Genomic DNA, 21,447 nt, shown 5'->3' with positions numbered 1-21,447 from the left:
CAAGGAAGCATAATATTGTTATTCCTCTGTGAAACCTTAAATAAATCAGGCAAATCAGTCTTAAAAATAAAAACCAGAGTTAAGATGGGTGAAAGAAGTTGTGAAGGTTGTTATACATGTTCTTTAGCTCCATAATAATAGTTCCTGAGAGGAAATTATTACCTTGGCTACTCCCATATCGCTTGAGTGGAAAGTCAAGATGAGAGAGGAAAAAGACAAGTAAGTACCCTTCAACCAGGTCAGACTACTGAGGGAATCACCGTAGGGCAAGTTATCTAATCTTATTTCTCTCAGCTAGTGTAGCTTTGATCCCTGGAAGCAGGTAAATGATCCCTTAACTTTACTGGCTGGTGCATTAGTATTGGGGAAAAAAGCATATGTGAAATCAAAGTAAAATGGAAGTTTTGATTCGGTTTTCAAATTTAAAATAGTTGTAAGCCCAGTTATCATGACCTAAAGTCTTTACTGTTTGCTCTAAAAGACAATACAATCTAGTTGATGGATTCCATCATCATATCCACTTATTCCACATTTTTGAGGAAAGGAAGAACATGAAACTATTTTTGAAGGAAGGCCTTTGAAAAGTGATGAGTAAGATAAGGAGGAGAGGGGGCTAATATTTATTTAGCTATTAAAGTGAAGTGTGTGGACACTTTACATCATGTGTAATCTAATTTAATCTCTCAACAAGTCTTTGTAAGGTAGATAGCATTATTGTGGTTTTATAGATGAGGAAACAGATCCAGAGAGGTTAAGTAACTTGGAGTCAAGCCAGAACTCAAAGCCTTTGTACTTTCCACAACGTATTAATGCTTCTGCTATACAGTGTAAGGAGTTAATTCATTTTGATTTCTGCACAGTTACATTATATTTTAATCTTAGTCTGAATTTTGGAAACTGTATCTGGAAAAGTTAGTGCCTATGCATACTTGTTTATGATGTCCAGATTAACTTCTCCAGCAGTGTCAGAAAGTGGGTTAACTCATTCATTTATATTGTGTAGATGACTAAGAGGGGTTAGATATGTTAGTTGTTGGTGATTTTAGTTGAGCTTGAGCCAACTCATTTACTTATGGTTGTTTTTTCACTGGCACTGGAGGCTTGAAAAAATGTCGGGAGTGAGGGAGGGAGTGAGAAGGGAGAAAGAAACTCAAATTTATTGAGTGCCCATATGCCAGATACTGTAGCTAGTGGTGGAACCAAGGCTGTAGCTCTGGTTTGTTTAACTTCAAAGCTCCTGCTCTTTCTACTGTGCACCAATGCCCTTTTTGCTACAAGTCCTTAAATCAAATGTTAGTCTACTTCTGGCCAAGTAGTTACATATTACTTTTTCTGTCAATGCTACTGGCTACTTAATTTGGGCGTTTACAAGACAGTGCTAGTAATGTTAAGAGGGGAAGTTACAAAACTGTGAAGAGCAGGAAATTTCTCGAGGAGGAAAATAGTTGTTCCCTAAACCCAGCCAACTATATTATAAATTTGTCTTTACTTTCAGAGCCCAGGAAAATAGGGAAAAAAAGGGTGAATGATTCACACAAATCTATGTTGTGGATAACTCAAATGTGTTAATTATGTAGTCCTCTTTCATTTAATGTCAGACATTAATACGGAAAATACTCAAGTGATCTGAAAAAAATTAAAACAATGAATGTTGTTCATGAAGCAACAATTATACTTTGATATCTCAGGGGAAGGTTTGGAATATGGAGACTGTATATAAGTAGGTTGGGAATCAAGATAATTGGCTTCTTTTCATTACTGTTATTGAATAATGGTGTGACTTCATCTCTTTATAGATTTTTGCTTGAGAAAGGATATATAGTGTCTGCTGTCTTGCCTAAATCATTGTAGAAGTAATTTTTGAGATGAAACAATTATTGTGTATAAAGTTGCTTAAAACTGTTCACATTAATTAACCTATACCGTTTATGAATATCTTATTTCACACTAGTGATGTGGAAATGCTATTAAATATTTAAGTTAGATTGCCTTAAACTGGAAGTGTGATGTAATAGAAAGAATTTAGACTTTAGAGCCAGATAGCCTTGTGGATGACTCTGGGTTCTGCTGTTTTCTAGCTGTTCTGACCACTATGAGCTTCAACTTCTTTATCTGTAAATTGCCAGCTGTATTAGTTATCAATTGCTGCAAAAAAAAAAAAAATTACCTTAAACTTAGTGGCTTAAAACAACACACATTTATTATCTCAGTTTCTGTGGCTCAGGAGTCTGGGCATGGCTTAGCTGAGTCCTGTGCTTCAGGGTCTCTCATGAGGCTGTAATCAAGGTGTTGGCAATTACTGGGATCATCACAGAAGGCTTGAGTGGGAAAAGATCTGCTTCTAAGCTCACATATTAGTTGGCAGGATTCAGTTTCTTGCAGGCTATTGCATTGAGGGTCTCAGTTCCTTGCTAGTGATTATCTGGAGGCAGCTCTCAGTTCCTTGCCATGTGAGCGTCTCCATATGGCAGCTTGCTTCGTTAAAGCCAACAAGGGAGAGAGTCTACTAGTAAGTTGGAAGTCAGAATCTTTTGTACTCTAATCATAGAAGTTTCATCTCCTCAACATTGAGGTATTCTATTCGTTAGGATCAAATTACTCAAAGGGAGGGGATTACACAATGGCATGGTATCATGGTACACATGGCAGGAAGCGGGATCACTGGGCCATCTTAAAGAGTCCACCTGACACAGGGCAATAATACTTTACAAGATTGTTGTGAATATTAAAAGAAGTAACGTATATTTAAACTTCTCTTTATTTTTGATCTGACCTTAAACTACCTTTCCAGATATTACCTGTTAATTTTCTGCATAGGAACCAAACTTACTGTTATTACTAGTACTATTTTCCATTTTTTTCTTGCCATCTACACTTTGTGGATTCTATTTCTTTAATTTGTAATGATTGCCCCCAGCAATCTGACTTGTGAAATTCTGTTCATCTTCCAGGGCCTATCTCAAATGCTACTTTTTTCATAAACTTTCTTTGACCCATCCTTCTCTGACTCAGAAGTCATCTCCCTCATCTGATCTCCTGTAACACCTTTTCATAACTTTATTATGGCATATGTCAGTCTGCCTTGAATTTTTTGTTTGTTACTTAGATTATGGGCTCCTTAAGGGCAAAGATTGTGTCTTAATCTTTTCTGTATCCTCATGTTATAATGTCATTTTTAAAACATAGTAAGATAATATTTGTTGATTAATAAATTAGTTTTTCCAAGATTTAACGGTTTAATAACTTGTAGAGACTGATGTAAGGAGTTTTAAATGGTTGTGGTTGTTTTGTATGTTGTAATAACCAATATTTCTAGCACCATAGGGAGTGAAGTATTCCACATAAGTTAATTTTCCAATTAACTACAAATATCCTTTTATATGCCTAAAGTGATTTTATTTTAATCACCATTTATTTATTCATTCATTTTTTTCAGCCAACAAATATGTAAGCTTTAATTATATGATAATCCCATATGTTCAGCAGTTGGGATGAAAATCTTTCTAGTATCTTTTGTGTATTTCTCTATCATCACAGTAAGTTATCTTATTAAAAGTAATTTAACCTTTTATTCCTGACTCAGGCATGGTATTTTGCATATCGCATATTGAGCTATAACACAGTCATATATACAATAAGAACTGTTAAACTATATAAGGATTATTTGCCTTTACCCCAAACTGTAATACTTTGGTGTTCTACAACTACTTTGTAGTTTTTCCTCCTTTTTGGCCGCTTTAGTGCTGTTAGTGAGCTACTTTCTAGTCCCTTTGTTATTTCTTCTAGAGTGCTGTGTGCTGGGAAATCAGGTGGCCAAATATGCTAGTGTTCTGTATAAAATGTTAATTCATGGGCCCTGAGTAAGGTTGTAAGTTGAGAGGAAAGTACATGAGATAGGACATGCAATCTGTTATGCTACCTGAAATGAATTTTTAAAAATTCTTTTCAGAAAATAAATTTCTTTTCTTTTCAGTTACATTCTAGAAACCTTAGCATTCATTCTATAATGAATGTAACTGAAAAGAAAACTCAATTCTAGTTGAAGTTGTCTCATATGTGTTGCCTTATAAGTCATATAAGACTTCCAGATAAAGTCAAGGGTTACAGTAAATATGGTTCAACATTTTAGGAGTTTAGTTTGTGCTACTGTCTGCGTGTTCATAGACAGGTGCTAAATGTCACTGCGTGTTTGTAGATCTACTCTGTGAGAAAAAATGATAGGTGCTTCATAAAGCAAGGACTCAGTCTCTGGATATGAGTGTGCTGAAAAGTATGTTAAGGAATGGAATCACATACTGTTTATCACTTACCTAAAATGAACTTTGATTGTGAAGTCTACTTTTTATTTTATCAAAACAAGGTTCGTCACTGCATCCACACATTATCTTCAAACTTTTAAAAAAAGAATTTTTATGATTCCTCTTCAGTTTTCTTCTTTGTTATTAAGTAGCTCTGACATTATCCTGCTAACCACTTAGGTTTCTAATTCTGTGTTTAGTGTTGTGAATGTTTGTTTAGACTATAAAGAACAACAATGGTCTAATTTAACTATATTAAGTTATTTTGTAGTATGTGTCCTTTGGCAAGCATTCAGCAATATAGGTCTGTCCATTCAGGTTATTTTTCAGTTAACTTAATTTTTTTTTTGTTTTTCTAGGTTAAAAAATGGCCATACCTTAGTAACTAATCAGCCTAATGCTTTGCTTATGAAAATTTTACCATCATTATTTTTTTCATTTTGGATTGAGAAAATGAATCCAGATATAGAAGAAAGTATGGGATGTTGGAAAAAAGTACCTGTTAAACAGTAGAACATCCAGTAACTAATTTGCAAGAAGTTTTAAAGAAATAAAATTGTTATGCTTCGATTTTGGTATGGTATTGACTCTCTAGCACATAGGTAGCCCTCCAAAAAATCATCCAGTTTTCTAAATTATGGAAATTTTGTGGAAGACGTTGACCTGGATTTTGAGCCTCATCATGGCTTCATCGGAATTTCATAGTGACCAGAGGCTTTCATACAGTTCTCAAGGTAGGATTCCTGCTTTTAAAACTGACAAAAAATATTGCTATTAACCTGACAAGAAAAGATTCTGAATATTTAGTTTGGGTGAATGTTTTCTTTGGGATATGTAGTGCCAGGAGCAGAGGCCTCCTGTGTCAGTTCAGTGCTAGTTTCACAAATGTTGATGACACAGTCTGTTTAACTTGCTCTACTGTATTTAACATCCAAATGGATTTTAGACTTGACTGGTCTTTCTTAGAAGATAGTAGACCCAGGCCTCTTCTTCTGACTGCTAAACGTTAATAGGCTCATTCGTTGCTAAGGTTTACAGACAAGTTTATCTTCAAAGGGAATCCAAAGGTTTATGCTGTAAAAGAGCAAGAAACCAGACAAATTCTAATACAAGATCCTTCTAATATGGACCCTAGTGAAAAAATGCTTTTCCAAACTTAAGAATTCAGATCTAGGGACTAGAACCTGGGTAAAAGAATAAAAGTTGTTAAGTTCAACTTTTCAAATTCTAATCCATAAATCCCCATAATTTTAATCCATAGAATTGAACTTTATATCATAGAAAAGACCTTAACAGAAGTTCCAGGAGCAAATGTCATTTTGTTTTCCTTGGACCAGTCCGATCCTTATAGAATTATTGAAAGTATACCTTTTGGATTCCCCTCCCATGAATGTATAGTAACAGATAATTTTTTTTGGTGCTGATGAACCAGATTTTCAAGGCTATTATAGTTGATGTATATGTCTAAAGGTCCATATGTACAAAATATGGCTCTCAAAGTAGATCAGCAAAGCCATAGCATTTAGTGTGAACTCTTATTTATAAGAGTGAAATAAATGCTATCTTTCAATTTATTTCCATTTCGTCATGGTTTCATGGGAGTTTATGTTTGTGGGTAAATTCCATGTATAGACAGTGAGTCAGCAGGCAGACATTAGGTTTCCTTTAGTGGTAAACCCAGCTAAAGGAAGATGTGGTTAAGAAGGTAGATTGGCAATATTTAGTACACCTAAGTGAGGAAAATATATTTAATAGTCCTCTGAATTTTTTGTCAATCTGATGATTTTTTTAACAGCTTTATTGAGATATAGTATACATACCATATAATTAACCATTTAAAGTGTATAATTCAATGGTTTATCGTATATTCACAGAGTTGTACGACTATCACCACAATCAATTTTAGAACATTTTCATCACCCCCGAAGAAATCCTGTACCCATTATCAGTCACTTTCAGATTTCCTCCAAACCACCCTCCACCTCGAAGCCTAGGCAATCTCTGATCTACTTCTATGTCTAGAGATTTGCCTATTCTGGATATCTCAGATAAATGGAATCATATAATATGTAGTCTTTTGTGACTGGTTCCCTTCACTTAGCATAATGTTTTTATAATGTAAGATAATGAACATTGATTATGAAGGCAGTTATGAAGATTCATTCATGTCATAGCATATGTCAATACTGCATTCCTTTTTATTGCAGAATAATATTCGATTGTGTGAATATACCACATTTTATTTATCCATTCATCAGTTGATGCACATTTGGGTTATTTCACCCTTTTGGTTATTATGAATAATGCTGCTGTGAACATTCATGTACAAGTTTTGTGTGAATGTGTTTTTTCATTTCTCTTAGGTATGTACCTAGGGATAGAATTGCTGAGTCAAATGGTAGTTCCATGTTTAACCTTTTGGGGAATTGCCAGACTGTTTTCCAAAGTGGCTGCAGTATTTTGTATTCCAACTGATGATTAAAAAAAAAAATTTCTACAAGACTATAGAGTTTCTATATAAACTCTTTTGGATAACTTTAACAAGCGTATTTTATCTGAGCTAAATTCTATTTTCTTACATATGTGTACTCTTCACTGTTTTTTATTTCAATATAAAATATTCATATTTCCTGTAGAATTTAGCTTTAAAGCCATGTTTTTAAAATTAAGTTTAAAAGAGAAAAATAATCTTTCAAAATAATTTAAAATAATGTTATTTTGAGGAATGAAATAATTGGAATTTAATTAATCTTTAGATTTTAAACTTTTACTCTTTCATTTTGTTTAATATAACATTTTTTGTCCATACCTCACATATAATGATGCATAGTTTTAACTGATATAGTTGTTGTTTATACTGCTACTTCTTTGTTCTGCTAAATTTTCTTTTCTTCCATGTGTTTTTTCTGGATTCTCTGCCTTGTGATTACAAAGAGGAATTCCTGACTTATCTAGAACACTACCAGCTAACTATTCCAATAAGAGTTGATCAAAATGGAGCTTTTCTCAGCTTTACTGTGAAAAATGATAAACACTCCAGGAGAAGACGGAGTATGGACCCTATCGATCCACAGCAGGCAGTATCTAAGTTATTTTTTAAACTTTCAGCCTATGGCAAGCACTTTCACCTAAACTTGACTCTCAACACAGACTTTGTGTCCAAACATTTTACAGTAGAATATTGGGGGAAAGATGGACCCCAGTGGAAACATGATTTTTTAGACAACTGTCATTACACAGGATACTTGCAAGATCAACGTAGTACAACTAAAGTGGCTTTAAGCAACTGTGTTGGGTTGGTAAGTAGATGTTATAATTTTAAATTTCTGATGGGAAAATAAATTCACAATGTAAATGTTTTTCCTCAGCTTAAAAAAATATATATATACATGTAGGTGGTTTAAGAAGAGAAGGTGACAGTCTAAAAATTTTTGTTATTTCTGCTCCTTTTGCTTTTGATAGTCTTTTTGATAATGTTTGCATTGACTTTTCAAAGTAAGAACAGTTTGTAAAATCCTATATTATTAGTAGAAGAATGAATGAAACTTCAGATTTCCTCTTAGATTTAATTGTTTCTGTTCAAATAAGATATCTTTTATGCATAAACAAAAGTCAAACATTGGTGAAGAGTTTAAGGGTATGTGTGTATGTATGTGTGTGTATTATGGCAGGAACCACAACACTGATTTTCTCTTTAGGTTTCTTTCTCTAATATCTTTCTCTGGTAGGCAACATGACTTAAAATTATGTATAACCTACTTAGGGTTACAAGTTCTTGAAGCAAATCTTTTATACCAATATCTCTTTGTGAAATAATTTTTTCCTACATTTATTTAGAGATTGATAATAAATCTTATTGTACTTAGAAAATGGATTCAAGAGTGTAGGGTCTATGCTGGGCATTTGAGTCTGTTCTAGTCTAATGGTAAATACAGTTCAAGGCTGCAAAGAGTAATGGTTGCAGAGCAAAGCATATTCCTGCCCTTCCTCTCCTGCTTTTACCCTATTCAGGCTAATGTAGATGTTCCATTAAAGCTTTATCTGTGTGAAAGAGTACAAACATTTTGATGCTCAAGTCATATTTTTTTCCCTACTCTATCATATCTATAGTCTCATTCCTAGTTCAATATAAAAAACTACTTAATTAGAGTGGGTTTAAATAAGTTCTAAATTTGAAAGGGATATTAAGAACCACACAGTGTGGGGCTGGCCCCGTGGCCTAGTGGTTAAGTTTGGCATGCTCTGCTTTGGCAGCCCGGGTTCGGTTCCCAGCTGCGGACCTCCACCACTTGTTAGCGGCCATGCTGTGGCAGTGACCCACGTACAAAATAGAGGAAGATTGGCACAGATGTTAGCTCAGGGTGAATATTCCTCAAGCAAAAAGAGGAAGATTGGCAACAGATGTTAGCTCAGGGCCAATCTTCCTCACCAAAGGAAAAAAAAAAAGAGAGAGAGAACCACACAGTGGAGAAAATGTTCACTATAGGTATATATAAAAATTTACTCAGATTGTTCATTTTCTATAACTGTTAGTGAGTCAAAACGATTACTTAAATTTTAAGATTTGTGTTTACTTCCTATAAATAGACACATTGAATATATTTATAGCTAATTTCTCTCTCTGTAAGCAGTGATAGCCTTTCTAGGCTTTTTGAATGAAGATAAATTATCCAAAATAAATCTGTGTTTTACTACATCTCAGAGTCAGCCCTCATGGCATAGCAGTTAAAGTTTGGTGTGCTCCGCTTCAGTGGCTGGGTTCAGTTCCTGGGCACGGAACCACCCCACTCCTCTGTCAGTAGTGATGCTATGGCAGTGGCTGACATAGAAGTACCAGAAGAACTTACAACTATACGGAACTATGTACTGGAGCTTTGTGTGGGGAAAACAAGGAGGAAGATTGGCAACAGATGTTAATTTATGGCGAATGTTCCCCTGGGGAAGAAAAATCTCATATGTTAAAATGACACTTACTGTTAAATATGATAGAAAAATACGATTCCTAGTCATTGACCAAGCCCTTTAAGTTTGGCGTTAACATTAATTATGCCATTGAGAGTTTTAACAGGGTAGTGAAATGAACAAATTGAGATTTAGGAAAAAAAAAAGAACTAATTCCATAATTCCGTTGTGAGATTGAGGGAAGAGGAGCGATTGGAGATATGAAGATGAGTTAGAACATGTAGGAGATTTGTTGTTAGTGCCATGGAGTCGCTTCTGACTCCTAGTGATGGAGTACAGCAGAGGTACCCTGCTGGCTCTTTTTAATGCCATCCTTTCACCTTCTGGTGCTGTTATCAGACAAGGCTCTGCTGCTATTCATAGGGTTTTCATGGTCAGTTTTTTGGAAGTGGGTGGCCAGGTTCTTCTTCCTAGTCTGGAAGCTCCGCTGAAACCTGTCCATCATGGGTGACCCTGCTGGTGTTTGAAATAGCAGTGGCATAGCTTTCAGCATCATAGCAACATGCAGCTGCCACAGTATGACAACTGACAGACAGACAGGTGATATGGTTCCCTGACCAGGAAATTGACCCAGGTGGCAGAGCACCAAATTTTTTTTGTGTGCATGTGTGAGGAAGATTAGCCCTGAGCTAACATCCGATGCCAATCCTCCTCTTTTTTCTGAAGAAGACTGGCCCTGGGCTAACATCCATGCCCATCGTCCTCTACTTTATATGGGACGCCACCACAGCATGGCTTGACAAGTGGTGCATGGGTGTGTGCCTGGGATCCGAACCTGGGAACCCCAGGCCGCAAAAGCGGAGTGTGCGCATGTGACTGCTACACCACCTGGCCGGCCCCCAGAGCACCAAATTTTAACCACTGGACCACCAGGGCTGGCTACGTAGGAGATAGCAAAGGCCTATACAAAGACTGTGGCACTAGGAATGGAGAGAGAGAATGAATTTGAGCCACATTTTGGTGAGAAAATTTAGAGGGTTTTTGTCTTATTAATTTATTCTTCCCTGGCATCTAATAAGACATATAGGATATAGCAGATATTTAATAATATTTAAAAAAATCGAAATAGAATTGAACCAGGTGTGGGATGAAGGAGAGAAAGTAATTGAAGATGGCTGAGGTTTCTCTTTTGGATGAGAGTGTATATGAATTTTAGTGCTTGAGAAAGGGAATGCCAGTGGAATGCTGGATTGGAGAGGAAGATGAAGAGAGTGATTTTGATATAGTAAATGTGAGGAATCTGAAGAAATAAAGGTTAAAGATGCCTAGTTGGCATCTGGGAAATAGAACTCTGAAACATAGAAAAGAATTTAATTCTGGAAACAAGTAATTTGAGAGTCATTAATATAAGCAACTATTTAGGAAATTGAAAAAGATGTTGGGGCCGGCCCCGTGGCTTGGTGGTTAAGTGAGTGCGCTCCACTGCTGGCGACCCGGGTTCGGATCCCGGGCTCGCACCGACGCGCTGCTTCTCCGTTCATCCTGAGGCCGCGTCCCACATACAGCAACTAGAAGGATGTGCAGCTATGACACACAACTATCTACTGGGGCTTTGGGGGGAAAAAATAAATAAATAAAATCTTTAAAAAAAAAAAAAAAAAAAAAGAAAAAGATGTTGTTTGATAAATCAAAAGTGAGAATAAGTTTGAAAATGGAAACTTTTCTACACTTAAGGGGTTAGCAGAGTGTCATGCATTTATTCTTTATTTTTGTTGAGACTTTGTCTCTTGTTGTCTTTCCCTCTAGTTGTTAACACCTTTCTGTTTTACTTTGCTTCTTATTGAAACTGCATGGTCTATGGTGACTAACTTTGATTACTTGATTAGGTGTGATCTGTCAGGTTTGTCCTCTAAAGTGACTATTTTCCCCTTGGTAACTAATAAGGAATTTGTGAGCAGATACTTTGAGACTGTGTAAATAGCCTGTTCCTCATCACACTTTTGCCCATTAGTCTTAGTAACCCTCGCCTTCGTTCTTTTTTTTTTTTTGGTGAGGAAGATCAGCCCTGTGCCAACATCTGCCAATCTTCCTCCTTTTTTGTTGGGGAAGACAGGCCCTGGGCTAACATCCATGCCCATCTTCTTCCACTTTACATGGGACGCCGCCATAGCATGGCTTGCCAAGCGGTGTCTTGGTGCACGCCGGGGATCCTAGCCAGCGAACCCCGGGCCGCCACAGCGGAGCACGTACACCTAACCGCTTGCACCACCGGGCCAGCCCCTTGCCTTCATTTTTATTTTGTATTGTGTTACATTTTTAATGAAATGGAATATGTAAATAAATTTTTTAAAAATACCACTTTTCAAAGGTCCCTCTCAACTAATTCTGTTTTTAATTGTTTTTTATAAAATAGTTTTTAATGTAGAGATTATTAGTATTTTCTAATAATATTTCCTTACCCACAGTTTCAGGGTTACAACCCTTACTCCATTCAAAGGAAAAAATTCCTAACGTTACAGTCTATCTGTTCAAAATAATGTCACATTTTAGTATGCTTAATATTGGGACCATGGCTTTCTTATCAAGGTTTTGGTTTTCTGATGTTTCTAATTACTTTTATTTTGTCTTGTTGGGAAAAAAAAATTATCTCTTTACCAAGTGATCAATGTTGTCCAGTTCCTTAGTCCTATATCTATTGCTTGGAATGTATTCCATTCTTCTTTGGAGGCATGTTTCTTGGAGTCTACTGGTCAATTAATTTCTTGAGCTACTGCACATCTCTCATCTTGGGATTTCTTTTGTCCTAGGTTAGTTCCATATCTTCTTCTTTCTGAGTTTACATCCTGATTTTGTTGGAGAACATCTTCGAGTAATTACCTCAGAAAAGGTGCCTGGGAAGTAAAGTTTCTGAGTCCTTGCCTATTTGAAAGTGACTTTATGTTGCCCTCATGTTTGGCTAATAATTCAGATGGATGTGGAATTCTAGGTTCAAAATTATTTTCCTTCAAAACCATGAATGGTAGAATTGGGCAAGGGAAATATGGGGCATCAAATTTATCTATATGGTTTTATATCTTAGGAAAAAATGTAAAGATCTAAAAAAAATTAGCATTGATTCATTTTGGGTGGCAGATGGAAGTTTGTTTCTTGTTCTTTTTTTCTTTTTTTTTTCTTGAAATTGTTTCCTCAATGAAGCAATGTGATCTCTTTATCCTTCCTGTTTCAAGAATTTTATAATAATGTGATATGCTGCGTGCAAGTCTTCTTTCCTTATCCCTACTTGGTATTTGATGGGTGCTTTAAATTTAAAGACTCTCCTTCAGCTTAGAGAAACTTAAAAATTATTTCCTTAATAATTTTCTCTCCTTGTTTCCCTCCCTTCTGTGATTGGTTCTCTACTTCTCTTATCTCTTTCTTTTTTCATTTTTTTCTTTTTTGTTCTAAGTTCTATGAGATTTCCCCAATTTTGCCTTCTTTTCCTTCAATTGATTTAAAAATTACAGCAGTCATATTTCTAATTTTCAAGAGATCTTTCTCTTTTTGATTGTTCCTTTCTTTACATTTTGTTCTTATTTGGTAAAAAATGATTTTCCTTAATCTCTCTGAAGATACTAAAGACTATATAGCCAGTTAGAAAAGACCAGTGACCCCATTAGACTTTCTATTCATTTAGTTATGTCCACAGTTGCCCTTCTACTTTTTCCATTATTCATTCATCCATTCACCAAATACTTATAAGTACCTATCATATAATAGGCACTGTTCTAGGTACCAGGAGTATGACAGTAAACAAAACAAAAGTCCCTATCTTCATTTAGTTTGCATTCTAGTGGAGGAGATACACAATAAGATAAATAAATAAAAATCATAGTATGTTGGATAATGATAAGTTCTAAGGTGGAAAAAATATTGAGTAAAGACCTTAAGGGGAATGCTGACATCTGAGGGATATTTCCAGGTGGAACTCTTCAAGTACAAAGGTCTGATCTGAGGGTGTTTGAGGAACAGCACGACTAACATGGCTAGAGCTAAGTGAATGAGAGGAAGAGTAATGGAAGGTGAGATTAAGAAGAGAAGTGGGGCCAGATATTAGGTTTTAGAGGACAGGATAAAATCATTGATGACTTCAAGCTTAAGACCTGAGCAATGAGAAGAATAGAGCAGTCATCAATTGAGATGAGGAAGACTCAGGCATTAACTGAGATGGAAAAGCTGTAGGAGGAGTTGGTTGGGAGGTGGTGTACATCGTAAGTTCACTTGGACAAGTTAAACTTGAGATGTTGTAGAGGATGTTGAATATGCAATTCTGGAGTTCAGGAGAGATATGTGAATTATGGAGCTATAAGTTTGGGAGTCATCATCTATAGATGACATTGAAAGCCAGGAGATTATATGAAATTGCTGGAGGGGGGAGAGTATAGACAGAATAAAAAATAGGTCTAAGGACTGAGCCTTTGGGTACTCCAAGGGGATAGGGAGGTCAGAAAGATGTGGAGGGGACAGTAAAGAACAGTGGAGTAAGAAAGTTGAAGGAAAACTAGACAAATATCCTAGAAGCTAAGAGAAGGAAGCATTTCAAGAGAAAAATGCTGCTGAGTCAAAATAAGAGTAGGGCTGAAAACTGACATTGAATTTATCAATGAGGAAGTTATTGGTGACCTTGACAAAAGCAGTTTTAGTGAAATCACGTGGGGTTTGAAAAACAGGCAAAAACCTGATTGGAGTAGGTTTAAGAAGGAATGGGAGAAGAGAAAAGAGTATATGGACAATTATTTTAAGGACTTTTGGAAAAGCAAGAAATGATCAGTTGCTGCAGGCAGAAGTGGGGGTCAGAGGAGTTTTTGTTTTGTTTGGTAAGGATGGGAATGATTATGTAGAGAAACTTCAGGAGTGATGTCCTTGGTAGGTAAGAAGGGATGGACTCATGGAGAAATAGAGTAATTGTCCTTAGCTAGGAGAATAGACGATTTATCCATAATAACAGGAAATAAAATAGATTATATGGACATGAGATGCAGATAGGTGGGTATTTGTGGTTGTAGGAGTTTGCAGCAGGTTGTGCAATTTGTCTATTGGAACAGAAGATGGAAAGATGAGGTGTTAGGGGATTAAGAAGAGAGGAAAAAGTATGAAATATTTATCTAGGAGAGCAGGATACTGAATGAACTAGAGAAACATAGTATAATTGCCGTGAAGCATTAAAAGCACAGCTGAGATTATGATGATGAGTTTCAAGTGAGACCACTCAGCATCTTGATGTGTTTTTCTCTGGCTAAATGGAACTGCAAGGGTGCAGGCCCAGAGTAACAACATTGAATTTAATCAGAGTTGTGGTTTAGCAAAATAAATTCCTTGAAGAGAGAAAAGGGCAAGGGAATTGAAGGTGGACTTGAGGCTGGGTTAGGAGGGAAGTGAGGACATGAGGTGGGTGGAGGACAATGAAAAGGTGATAGGATCAATGGGTCCAGGTGGGCATAAAAGGACTGTATCTTTGAGTCAGGACACTAAAGGGACAGTGCTGGAAAGATAGAAGAATGGGAAATTGAGATTATGGCAGGGTTTCAAATATTGATAATGCTGAAGTCTAGGGTTTGACTGTGATATAAATGTCTAGGGTAAGGTGAAGGACAAGATACTTGAAGGAGAGGAGGTCAAGGAATTGAGAGAGCAGGGACTGAAGAGACCTTATATGTCATTAGTTCTTATCCTGAGGTCCATGGATGGAATTCAGGGGGTTTGTGAAGTGGAATGGGGAAAAATTACATGTTTATTTTTACTAATTCTTAACTGAAATCTAACATTTCTTTCAATTATGAATATGGGTAACAACCAATAAGGTAATAGCAGTACCTGTGACTTTGTCCCCAATAGAAATTATAGATATTTTCATATCATGTTATAGTTTTGCAGGCTCTTCAAAATATTATTTCTGTTAATCACTATTGTGAAATTATGGTAGTTATTAGATCCACTGCAGATCTTCTGATTTAAAGTGTTACAAAAAGTTATATGTATTAGTATATTACATTTTAAAAATATTTCGATAACTGTATTTTACTACAATTGGTTTTATTTATAATCCTGTATATTTTTTCTGCATTGAAAATATTATTCTTAGAAGTGGTCCCTAGGCTTCACCCCTAGATTTCCAAAGGGATCCAGGGCACATGCACACACACACAAATTTTAAGAACTGATAATGTAAGAAGATATTGAAATCATCAGTTATGTCAGGAATGGTATCGCTGAGAGTGACAGTGATCCAGAACCTAAAATCTTTAAGGAATGAGGAAAGTGGCTCTGGGTCAGTAGATAACTGCAGCTATCAGAGGGAGAAGGTGACGGCATGAGATCCGAAGCTGATGGGTTTTTTTGTTTTGGGGTTTTTTTTGTGTGTGTGTTTTTTTGGAGGAGGGAGGGAGAAAGAATTATTTGGAAATGGCAGTGAGTCACAAGGACCCTTACCTTACCCTTACCTCCAGGTCCAATAGAGGCATGTAGGAGAGAAAGCAGCCACCATTCCAAAGGATTACGGGGAAGCAAGAGTATCATTTGGAGAGATTCAGGTTTTTGTTCAAGCAAGATAAAGTGAACGTTCACAGATGAGGCTGAGGGTTTAGGAGATTTTGTTAATTGTCCTTGAGTTTGAGAGGGCACAGTAGAAGTGTTTTAACTGGTGAAGGGGGGAAGTAGGAGATGGGATCAGAAACATGATGTACATAACCATATGGGGAATTGAATCCAGGGGATGAGTCTTGGGCTTCTTGTACGGACTGGCATGGCAGGGAGAGGGGGCATGATGAGGTTAATCCTGATGGTCCTGAGGCAGGCAGTGTAGAGGTGAGTGGGGATGCTGAGGGAAGTGATAGCAGGACCTTGCTAGGCGTATGCACAGATTTCTGGGACTCTCACTTACCTCAGATCCTCCATCATCTGGCTTCCAGCACCTTTCTAATCTCATAATCATTTTCCCCTTCCCTCCCTCTGGCCACCGTAGCTCCTTGCTGTTTCTCAAATACTGCACCCATGTGCCTTCCCCATTACCTCTGCATTTGCCATGCCCACTGTATGGTCTGTCTTTCCCAAGATACCTGTTTGTCTTGCTCCTTTACTTTATTCAGGTTTCTGTTCAAGTATCACCTCATTAGAGAGGATGTCCCTGACCATCCTAAAGAGTTTGTATAATTCCTTCATTTCTGATTACTCTTTGTCCTCTTACACGGCTTTATTTTTCTTCTTAGCATTTATATTACCTGATTATTATTTATCTAATGAATGAATTACTTTTTTTCTAGCTCCTCTCACCAGAATATAAGCTCCATGATAGAGCTGGAACTTTGTTTTGTTCGCTATCGTATCCCCACCACCTAGAACAGTACCTGCCATGTGATAGGCACTCAAAGCATACTTGGTGAATGAATAAATAAAGTCAGAAACAGCCCTCTGAGGATAAGGACATTATAGTGTTTAAGGGTCCAGGCTCCAAAGTCAATTGAGTGAGTTTCTTACTTAACTTTGCTCAGTCTTGGTTTCTCATCTGCAAAGTGGAGCTGATAGTAGTACTTACTTCAAAGAGCTATTAAGATTAAATAAGATAATGTGTATAAACATCTTATAGAGTACCTAACACATAAAATCTCTGGGTTTTCTTCCAGACTCTTTCCATTCTTTTTTTTTTTTTTTTTTTTAAAGATTTTATTTATTTTATTTTTTCCCCCCAAAGCCCCAGTGGATAGTTGTATGTCGTAGCTGCACATCCTTCTAGTTGCTGTATGCGGGACTCGGCCTCAGGATGAACGGAGAAGTGGTGCCTCGATGCGCACCCGGGATCCGAACCCGGGCCACCAGCATCGCAGCGCGCGCACACTTAACCACCAAGCCACAGGGCCGGCCCTCTTTCCATTCTTGAAATTAGAGACTTTGTTTACTTACCACGCTTCTGACTCTATTTTTCCCCAGCAACCTGAGGTTCTTGTGTGGGACCTTTCAACATCCTTCTGCCCATAGTCCAGCATGACATGACTTCAGTGCTCTACCTTTTCTGAGCAGTGCTGTAGACTCCACTTCCTACACTTCCCTCTTATCACAATTTCTTGTACATGCCCTCTTTTCTGCACGTGCCCTCTTTAATGCAGGAACCCTGCTCAGTTTGCTATCACGTTGTTAATCTTCCTGGTAAAGTAATTCATGCTCAGGAATTAGAGTTTGTTAATGGCATATTATGTGATTCCTGTCAGTATTTGCATTTAATTTAGGGGCTAATATCCTTAAAGTAAAGCAAACAATGGTGCAAATAATATGAAGTGACTAAAGGCTGCTTTTTTTGTTTTTTGCATTCCTTAGCTCATTTCGTGTAGGTGGCTGCCAACTTCATAAGTTAGAGCAGCTTTAATTATGTCTTATCTTTCTTTCCAAGCTTGTGGTACTTAACATGAATTTCCCTAAACAGAATCATAGAAGTTACATTCAAAGAGACCTTAGAGATTATCAGGACCAGAAGTTTTCAGCTTTTTTCTTTTTAAAACTGCAAAACCCTCCTTTTCTCAAATGAAATGTTATTTGGAAATTTAATATATAGATTAATAAAAGCACAGCTGATCCCTAAGCATAGGAATCTAAGCCCTGTAGGTCTCCCTTTGTTGTCTGTGGCAATCCCCTGAGGGCACTTCCATGGAACCCTTAGGGCTCCCCAGAGTGCTGTTTTAAAACCACTAATTTAGCCCAAGCCTTTCATTTTTCCAGCTGAGGAAATACACCCAGAGAGTTTGTGTTTTATCCAGTGTTACAGGGTAAATTAGTTGGATTAAGAGCAGTCCTCACATGTGCCATACATAGGAAAATGCTAGTAAGGGTGGAAGTTCTTATTTCTCATGCAGATAACTTTTAGTGTCTCATTTCTTTTAATCAGCAAACTTTTATTTGGTGTACATACTATATATGAGATACTTTCTATGGCTGTAACTGATACAAAGAAATATGAGACATAACCCTTCGCCTTAAGAAAGCAAATGGTGTAGTTGGGAAGATAAAACATGCAGCTGAAAAGTTATACCAAATTTAAATATAGCTTCAAGACCTGAGATGTAGCAAAACAATGTGGAATTAATTAAAAATAAATGATACCAGTAATAAGCTCTGTTAGAGCTCAGAGGAGGGTGAAGCTACTCCATTTGGGCTAGAGAAAGTCTTGAAAGCGGAGCTATGACTGAACTGAGTAGGACTTGGCTAAGTAAATAAGTGTAAGGCAAGATAATACTGTGAATAAGAGCAGAGCTTTGTGTGAATTCCAGCTCCTTCTCTTACCTCTATCTAATATTGGGCAAGTTTTTAACCTCTGAGCCTGTTACTTCATCTGCAAAATGGAGATGTATGGGATTTATATTAATAAGCACATATTAATTAGTGTAACATAAACCTTAAACTGTCAGTAGTTTATCCAATAGAAACTTATTTTTTCCCTTATGTTAGTGTCTATGTTGGACAACTTTCCATGAGGTCACTCAAGGACTCAGATTCCTTCACTTTTGGCTTCCACCTCCCCTTGGTCTTTTTTCAGAGAGAGCGAAGGATTCTGCTGGGAAGGTTTTCAGGGGCTGGCCCTGAAGGTGGTATACAACACCTTGCCCATTTTCTGTTGGCCAAAACTCAATTACGAAGCTATACCTAAACACAGAAGATGTAGTTAAGATGTGTGCACAATTTGGAAAGGAAATAAGTGTTAGTGAACACATTAAGGTCTCTGTTACCTTACAGAGTTGTTGGGAAGATTGGAGCAAGTAATGTACGTGTTGTGCTTAGTACAGGGCATAGCACATAGAGGTATTTAAACATCCTTTTTAAGGAATAGGAAAATTTATATAACGTTTTGCTGAGCAAAGATAATTCACTAAATTTCTATTAACGTGTTTTCACCTCCTTTTTGGAGAGATATCAACTTATTTTTGAACGTTGGTAATGATAATTAATGTTTAAAATAATTCTTCATGGTAAATTCTTTGTTTCTTTTTCTTTAGCATGGTGTTATTGCTACAGAAGATGAAGAATATTTTATTGAACCATTAAAGAATACCACAGAGGATTCCAAACATTTTAGTTATGAAAATGGCCATCCTCACGTTATTTATAAAAAGTCTACCCTTCAACAACGTCATCTGTATGATCACTCTCATTGTGGGGTTTCAGGTGAGTGAGTGTGCGGATTTTAGAAAGCATATTGTATTGTATTGTGCTCTTTGTTCTGGCACATATGGTAAGGTTAATAATAAAAGTAAATAGGAATTTGAGTAATTAGAATGAAAATGCCCAGAGTCCTCTTAAAAGATGTCACCTATCAATAGTTTTAAGTCAATTTTGGAAGCTCTTTGAGAGGTCTTTACAATATAAGTCTGTGTAAAATTTGCTTTTTTTGTTCTGTTGAAGGTGAAAAAAACCCACCTTATTTTATCTAAGTAATAGTTAAAGCTTTCATGCACACGTGTTCCATGGTACTCTGTGTTGTTTGGTTAGCCTGATATTTTTATGCTTGTGGCAGGAATCTAGACACTTGAATAAGACTTGAAGAGTCTTAAGGTAGTATTCAAAGATAGTGATAATCAGGGTGCTATAGAAATACATATTAGAAACAACAAACCTAGACTTCAGTGGTCAAAGAAGGCTTGATGGAGGAAGTGACTTCTAAGCTGAGGCTCTAGGGATAAGAGAAGGTAGCTGGGCAAAGTGGAGGGAGCAGTGGATAGAGTGTTCCACTTGGAGGAAACAGCATTTACAAAGGTTCTAAACCAAAAGAGAGACTGTCACATTCCAGGAATTTACAGTTCATATAACTGGATATTAGAATGTAGGTTGGAGAGATAGAGGTGAGATTCATAGTGGTTGAAGGAATGGTTGTGAGAGATGAAACTGGAGAGATAAGAAGGGGCCAAATCACAAGGGGCTTGTAAACCATGTTAAGGAGTTTGTTTATCTAAGTGTACTGGAAACCCATTGAAAGGTTTTAAGCAGTAGGAATCACATGGTCAGATTTGAGTTTTAGGAATATTACTCTGGCAGTCATATGGAGACTGAATTAAAGAAGAATAAGACTAGAGGTAGGGAGTTAGGAGGCTGTTTAGTCAAAAAATTAGAAAACTTAGAGAAATAGAGGATATAACATAGCATAGTAGAAAGAACATGGGCTTTGGTGTAGCTTTGGACAGATTACCCAACCTCTCTGAGTAGTTCTTTCAACACACATTATTTAGTCAAACTGTAGCTATCATTATTATTGGGATGACTGTTCCTAGCATTTAAAGAGCTATCATATTAAAAAAAAAAGATTAGATTTGTTTGATGTAGTTCTAGTAGTTAGAACCAGGGGCAGAGTATTTGAGAGGCAGATTTCAGCTTAATACAAAGAAGAGTTCATCAACAAGTAAATTTAGTAAAAAATGGAATGGATTCAACAAGTAGATTTGTAAAATTTGGAATGGATTGCCTCGTGAATTAGTGAACACATCACTCTTTTGTTCCTTCTCCGTATCCTTCATGGGCTCCTTTTTTTTTTGCTTCAAGTATAAGTGTTCTTTGGCGTTCTTTTCTCAACTGGCCTCATTCTGCATATTCTATTCTTGAGTAATCTCTGAGGCTTTTAATTATGGGAGGTCCTTGCTGGTCAAGAATAATTGATACTACAAAAAGGCCACTTAAAGTGAATCCATGTAAGACGTGAAATAAAGTTTATAGTAAATAACAACAACAACAAAAGATTCGATTGTCATTGTATTGAGTAGTGAAACTGAACATTATGGAAATAGTTTATTTTATCTTAGGTTTAACAAAATTTAAGGGATAAGTACAACTATATATAAATTTTTTAAAAACTAGGGTTCAAATATTTAGTTGTTTGGTGTAATATAATTTTCCCATCATTTTTTCCATAACATGATATCCTTCACTTCGTGATTGTAAAGATCACTCTTTGCAAAAATCTTTAAAGATTTTGTCATGTTCTAAAAGGTATTGCTTAACCCTTTGATATTCAAATTAGCCTCTTTTGAAGTGCCTATCTCTTTATTAGCTGGTCTTACTCAGGCAGATCCTTATTTTTCAAAGGTTTAGTCATGAGGCAAACAGTTCTCCAAATCCACTCTTATTGCCATCATGAAATTCTGCCCTTTGTGGGGAAGATTTTCTTCTACAGTCTCTCCCCTTGGATTACTGAGACTATTTCCTAAATTGTCCTTGCTTTTAATTTAGTCCACTCACTAGC

General features: G+C 36.6%; 2 protein-coding genes across 7 annotated transcripts in view; both read left to right on the top strand.

Moving 5' to 3' along the window:
- The window catches only part of CENPK (centromere protein K), a 72,075-nt gene extending 67,333 nt beyond the window's left edge, over nt 1–4,742 (top strand). The window contains exon 12 of one of the 2 annotated variants that reach the window (XM_087443340.1): nt 4,658–4,742. In XM_087443340.1, the coding sequence (XP_087299466.1) occupies nt 4,658–4,687 (30 nt within the window). In that variant the 3' untranslated portion in view covers nt 4,688–4,742. The remainder of the gene's footprint in view (nt 1–4,657) is intronic. The other variant, XM_087443342.1, reaches the window with a different exon arrangement.
- A 164-nt stretch (nt 4,743–4,906) lies between these two features.
- Nucleotides 4,907–21,447, top strand: part of ADAMTS6 (ADAM metallopeptidase with thrombospondin type 1 motif 6) — a 336,164-nt gene continuing 319,623 nt past the window's right edge. For all 5 annotated transcript variants that reach the window (XR_015555122.1, XM_087443329.1, XM_087443330.1 and 2 more), the window contains exons 1-3: nt 4,907–5,032; nt 7,233–7,597; nt 19,214–19,382. Coding sequence is in view for 4 of the 5 variants with exons in the window: in XM_087443329.1 (XP_087299455.1) it covers nt 4,936–5,032; nt 7,233–7,597; nt 19,214–19,382 (631 nt within the window). In the remaining variant the exon portion in view is untranslated. The remainder of the gene's footprint in view (nt 5,033–7,232; nt 7,598–19,213; nt 19,383–21,447) is intronic.

The sequence above is a fragment of the Ceratotherium simum genome, chromosome 18 (genome assembly GCF_057802395.1).
Source record: "Ceratotherium simum simum isolate JZ-2026a chromosome 18, ASM5780239v1, whole genome shotgun sequence".
NCBI classification, from domain to species: domain Eukaryota; kingdom Metazoa; phylum Chordata; class Mammalia; order Perissodactyla; family Rhinocerotidae; genus Ceratotherium; species Ceratotherium simum.
This window is presented reverse-complemented; position numbering and strand designations above follow the sequence as displayed.